General features: G+C 36.0%; 1 protein-coding gene across 1 annotated transcript; it reads right to left on the bottom strand.

The window, feature by feature from the left end:
- Positions 1–4133: 4133 nt before the first annotated feature.
- On the bottom strand, positions 4134–4644 carry LOC127159625 (dispanin subfamily A member 2b). The gene is made up of 2 exons (XM_051102414.1): positions 4433–4644; positions 4134–4359 (listed from the first exon to the last, which is right to left on the bottom strand). Exons 1-2 carry the CDS (start codon positions 4619–4621, stop codon positions 4171–4173), a joined length of 378 nt encoding a protein of 125 aa, XP_050958371.1. The 5' UTR covers positions 4622–4644; the 3' UTR covers positions 4134–4170.
- Between the last annotated feature and the right edge of the window lie 663 nt (positions 4645–5307).

The raw sequence follows: 5307 nt of genomic DNA, 5'->3' as shown, positions 1-5307 counted from the left end.
GACTCCATAATTCAAAAACAAATAAAAGAAAAAAAAATAATAAAATAATAATAAATCCCACCGCTGCCACCATTGTAATATCAGTTTGGGTTCTATCTTTTTTTTTTTTTTATATATAACACTGGGCTAAATAAGCTCACAATTCACTTCTCTTGCTGCCACCACCTTTATTTAACCTGGTTAAGATCCAGAGTAAAAAGAGTCTGAACGACCACAACCAGAATAAGGAAATAGGAATATCTTTATTAACACTTGACTAAATTTAAATCTGACTAGGCATCAAACCTCCAGCAGTATAAAAATACATCAAAGGCATCCCAGATAGCAAAATTTGTCTGGTCCACCTATGTGCCACAACCTTGCTTAAGTTCTGGCCCAAGTCTGGCTGGATCCCCGGCCCGAAACTGGCTCACACACTGAAAACCTACTCAAACAATTTCCTCTGGCCCAGATGTGGCCCACACCCTGTAAAAACGACTATACTGTAGAGTAACTTTTTATGTATTTTATGTGGCCCAGGTCTGACCCAGACACTTTAAGGCAGATCTGGCTGAGACTCGGCTTGGTCCAGATGTGGCCCAGAAACTGCTAAATGTAATTCAGCAGAGAAACACACATACAACCATTTAAACAGATTAGAAAGGCTTTAATTATAAAATTACCAATTGCTTTAATATAAATATATAACATTAACACACTTTTTAATCCGCAAAATAACAAGTAAATTATATTTACTGTATATTATATAATATATTATATAATTACATAATTCAGTTCAGTTCATATCCAAAGGTGTCAGTGCAGTCAAATCAATAATATTACTGAATATTAGGTTTCCTCAACTAAGCAAGCCAAAAGGCAACAGTGACAAAGAACCCAAACATTATCAAGACCTGCAGGCTCAGTCAGGAAACCAGTTCTCTGGCCAAATGAATAACCTTGGTGTGATTATTCCAGGCTGCATCACAAGTCAGATTGTGGATTGAAATCATTCAGAATGTTCCATCCAACAACTTCTGCTTGAAGACACATCATGTCAGCAGGTGAAGCTGGTAAAAAGGGTCTTGAGGGTTTGTCTGGTTCTCGTAGTCTTTGCTGAGGGTCTGTGCTGGGGCCATCAATGAGGTTTTCTCAGGGGATATGCCATCTAGTTGACATGGTCTCCGCTGACATTCAGGGATGTGTTCTGGTCCACCATCTGGTCTGGACACCGACTGGATCAGCTGATTACTGTAACCTAGGTATAAGGGGGAGACAGTATAGAAGTGACTAATATAAGCATTGATGCCATTCTTCTTACAAATGAACAAGTACATTAGATATTGGAAGTGTTGCCAAGTGTTGCTGTTTACCCTAATTGGTGCAGCATAAAAATCCATTAAGGGATTTAAATGATAGAAATGTGATAGTGTGTCATGTGTATGCAAGGTTAAAGAGATGGGACTTTTAAACTCACAGAGTGTGTCTGCCTCCTGAAGTCGCCCTTTTGATCTGCTAGCTGGAGCCACCTCTTCATAGTCCCCTTGACCTCCATTTCAGCAGCATTGGTTTTTCCAAACTGCAGCCTTAAAAAACATGCATATGTGTATTGTAAGATACTTATTAAACCTTAAGCATTACAGTTTTTTACAGTCATTAGGACCAAACCCAGAATTCGCACCTTATATGTTTGATGAATGTTACTGTATAAGTTCATGCAGTTCAAAAAAAGGATGTCAGATTACATATATATAAAGTGTGTTCAGTTTAAACTTCTAAATTTGTTTGCTCATAATGATCCACACCGCAGTAAAATGTTAAGTATGATTTTAATCAAATCATGTAGACGCTTTAAAAGTTTTCGTTCATTTTAAAAAAGTGTCCTGCTCTAGTGCAGCAGACAGACAGGCCTCCATTCAAGAACAGAGATGCACTTACATTTTACGTCTTTCTCTTATGTATCTATAGTGCTTCTCTGTGTCAGAGCTTCACACATGGCAGTGTTACCATAAAATAAATATTATTTAAAAAATTCAGATTGCACATATTGAGATGTTTTAGCGGGTGTAATGCTACAACAGTGTGCTCAGTTTGATTCATAAACAAATGACTCATTTGAAAGGGAGCCACCAGCGCAGTCCGACTCCTATGATTCAATATAAAAGGTGAATCGAATGAATGAATTTTAGCCAACAAAATGAAATGTAACTCATTATAATTTCATTAGCTAACATGATTGTGCACTGGATGCAGCTCATCAGTTAATTAGATAGTTATTTGAAAACAATTGATGAGGTCTACCACTGATCTATAACAGAGAACTGGATTGCGCATGACGTCATAGAACTGAAGCCACTGCGCCGCCATATTGCTGTTCCCTAGTGTTCACAACAGTCTATTGAACGAATAGGAATTTATATATATATATATTAGGGATGTGAGAACTGATGTGTATCGTGAGACCAGTTGGGTCTCGCGAGATCTCGTGACAATATCTTTGCAAAACATTTTGCTGTGTTTACATTAGAGCTGCACTATTAATCCTTAAAATATCGAGGTGTCGATTCAGACACCCACGCGATCTTATTCCTGAATGACAACGAGTTATCTATGTGTATTAGGACTGTTTCACATCGCGAGTGTCAGTGGAGCATGAAAAGCAGGTTTTGTCGCTGCACATATTAATGAATCAGAGGTTCGCGGGGTAAATGTAATGCAGAAAGAGCAACACAAACAGTCTTTTCAACCACATTATAATCATTATTTCTGTGTTACAGACATTTAAATAATAGAAGTACTGGGATAAGAGTTTATAGTTTGGGTATAAACACTTATTGTCTACAGTAGCGATCAAAACGAAAGTATTTTAACACGTGTATCTATTGTAACGCTGATCCTCTTCCGCCAGCAGGTGGCGACAACTGCCCGTTTAAAAAAAAAGTATGTCATTAAATCATTCATTCAGATTTTAATAGTCAAACAAGTCTTAATAAATTAAGACACTGACTCCTTCACTGAATGTTTTTTTTTTATTATTATTTTATTTTGTTCAAATGAATATATGTTTTTAGCAAAGACTTAGCCGATGAACAATTTGTCAGAACCACTAATAAATTATGTTATTTTATTTTTCTAATCTTTTTTCTCCGGAATCGTGAGAGAATCATGGTCTCCAATTTATTAAAAACAACTAGGATTCTCAGTTTATTCAGAATCGTGAAGCTCTTGTTTAAATGTTGTGTATTACTGCATATTATTCATTAAAATTGAAGTTTAATTTCATAAAGTTCAAAATGCACTTTCATTTTTTTTGCATTTTGTCTTTTACAGTAGAATAAAAGACTATTTTCCCTATATATTTCATCATTGAGGATTTCTTAAAAAAAAGTTTAAAAAACTGAAAAATGCTGTCTTCGGAGGACACATTTCAAGGTAGGAAGGCTTCAAGGCACATTTGAGTCCGAACATAGCTTTCACTTTCTGTTTCATAAGATACCTTCATCTGATTGATTTTTGAAGGCAGCATATACAGATGTATCCTTCACTGCCTTTGATATACCAGAATCCTGTCTGTTCCGTGATGGTTGAGCTAAAAAAAAAAAAAAAAAAAAAAAAAAAAATGGGTTTCTGAAAGTTGCATTTGGTGGTCAGTTTGTGTGAAAATGTATATTTCTGACTAACGTTTTCCACTTTTGATGTTATTTCTAGTGAGAAATCAGTGTTGTGAGGTGCCTTCATGCAAAAACGCTGCCTGCAAAGTCATTGCCTAATAAGGCATTGAGGCAGCAAATCAGCTGCCTAGGTTTTCGGATGCCGCCACCATAAGGTCCTATGTAGCATTTTCAAAGCACGGTTTTCTATGGAACCCTAAAAACGTTTTTTTTTTTTCATTTCATTTCTTTTTGTTTGTTTGTTTTTTAGTGATTATAAAAACTTACATTATTGCAAAATTATTTTGAATAAATGCCATTCTTTTTAACTTATTAGTCAAACAATCCCAAAAAAACCTATCACCTGTTTTTTTTTTTTTTTTTTCTATATATTTTTTTTTTCTAACAAAGACAGGAACAGACAGGAACAAAGCAATGTTTCAACAGATTTGTTTTAATGAAAGGTATTAAGAAAACGGGAACACAGGCAATACAGGCAAAAAAAAAAAAAAAAATAATAAAAGAAAAACAAAGAAAGCAATCAGTAATTATACGGATAACGAATCTGATTGTAAATTGATGTGGCTTGCATATATGTCTTGACAAAGATGATGAGAAAGATGAGTATAAGGATGGAACCAATAATGACGGCAGCAATGTTTAGGCGGCGAGCTTTGGCGCCATAAGACCGTGCCTTTGGGAAGTCTCCCAGCAATCTGCTGTCCCTGGCCTGACACACAAAAAAATATGTAAGGTACAAGCAGCAGAACAATTTTATAATTGCGTATATTTATATTGCTTACCTTTATTGAGTTGTAAAAGGCTCCAAACCCAAGACAGCAAACATTACAGAAGTGAAGACTGAATGTGGAGAAAATGATATCATCACTGACTTTTTGGTCAGGCATGGACACTGTTACTGACTGGGCAGCGTAGGCTCTATTGTCCTGCATTGGGATACCCCCAGGTGCTGAATAGCTCTGCATTGCCATGTCAATTCAATACCAAGAAGTTGCTCGTGGTGATATTTTTAAGTGTTTAGCTCTCTTTTATAGAGAAGCCAAACTGGTGCATGCTTGTGTTTTGCAATGGAACACTGGGCGGAGTTAAAGGGGTAGTTCAATCAGAAACAGTCTGAGGGTAGCTGAGTTTTTGTTAATGCATCGTTTTCATTTTTGGGTGAACTGTCCGTCTGAGAAACTACTTCATCTTTTTGACAAAGACACATACCAGTAACTAAAAGAAAAAAAGTGCTTTTAATTTACTCACCCTCAGGCCATCCAAGATATTTCTTCAGCAGAACACTAACAATGATTTTCAGCTAAACCCATGGTGATTCAGCAACATTATGATGGCCTACAGTAAAATTATAAAACTAATTTTGTCTCTTATTGATAAGAATAAAACAGTTGAGAATGTCCTATTTGTTGATCCCAATAGGAAATGGGAGGTGTCATGCCTAATTCGGTTATTCCTCTCTTACACTCACACTTTTGATTGCAATACATTGTCAAGCTTACAAAGACTATGTATTTACAGAGTTACAGTTTTTGTTTAAATTTCTTTTTACTTGTCGGCATTGAAGAAGTTACCTTCTCTTACCTCTGAGGTAAAAGGGAGTTGGCAACCTGGGTTTTTGTACCATTGCACATTTTCATTGAATATTAAAACATTGTCA

This window comes from Labeo rohita, unplaced genomic scaffold, assembly GCF_022985175.1.
Source record: "Labeo rohita strain BAU-BD-2019 unplaced genomic scaffold, IGBB_LRoh.1.0 scaffold_237, whole genome shotgun sequence".
In the NCBI taxonomy this organism is placed as follows: domain Eukaryota; kingdom Metazoa; phylum Chordata; class Actinopteri; order Cypriniformes; family Cyprinidae; genus Labeo; species Labeo rohita.
Note: the sequence above shows the minus strand (reverse complement) of the source record. Positions and strands in the feature narration are given on the sequence as shown.

Excerpts from the sequence above, each read along its gene's own strand:
- LOC127159625 (XM_051102414.1), bottom strand. The coding sequence starts at position 4,621 with ATGGCAATGCAGAGCTATTCAGCACCTGGGGGTATCCCAATGCAGGAC. Across the intron at positions 4,360-4,432 it reads CCTTTTACAACTCAATAAAG|GCCAGGGACAGCAGATTGCT; the intron begins GTAAGCAATATA and ends TTTGTGTGTCAG.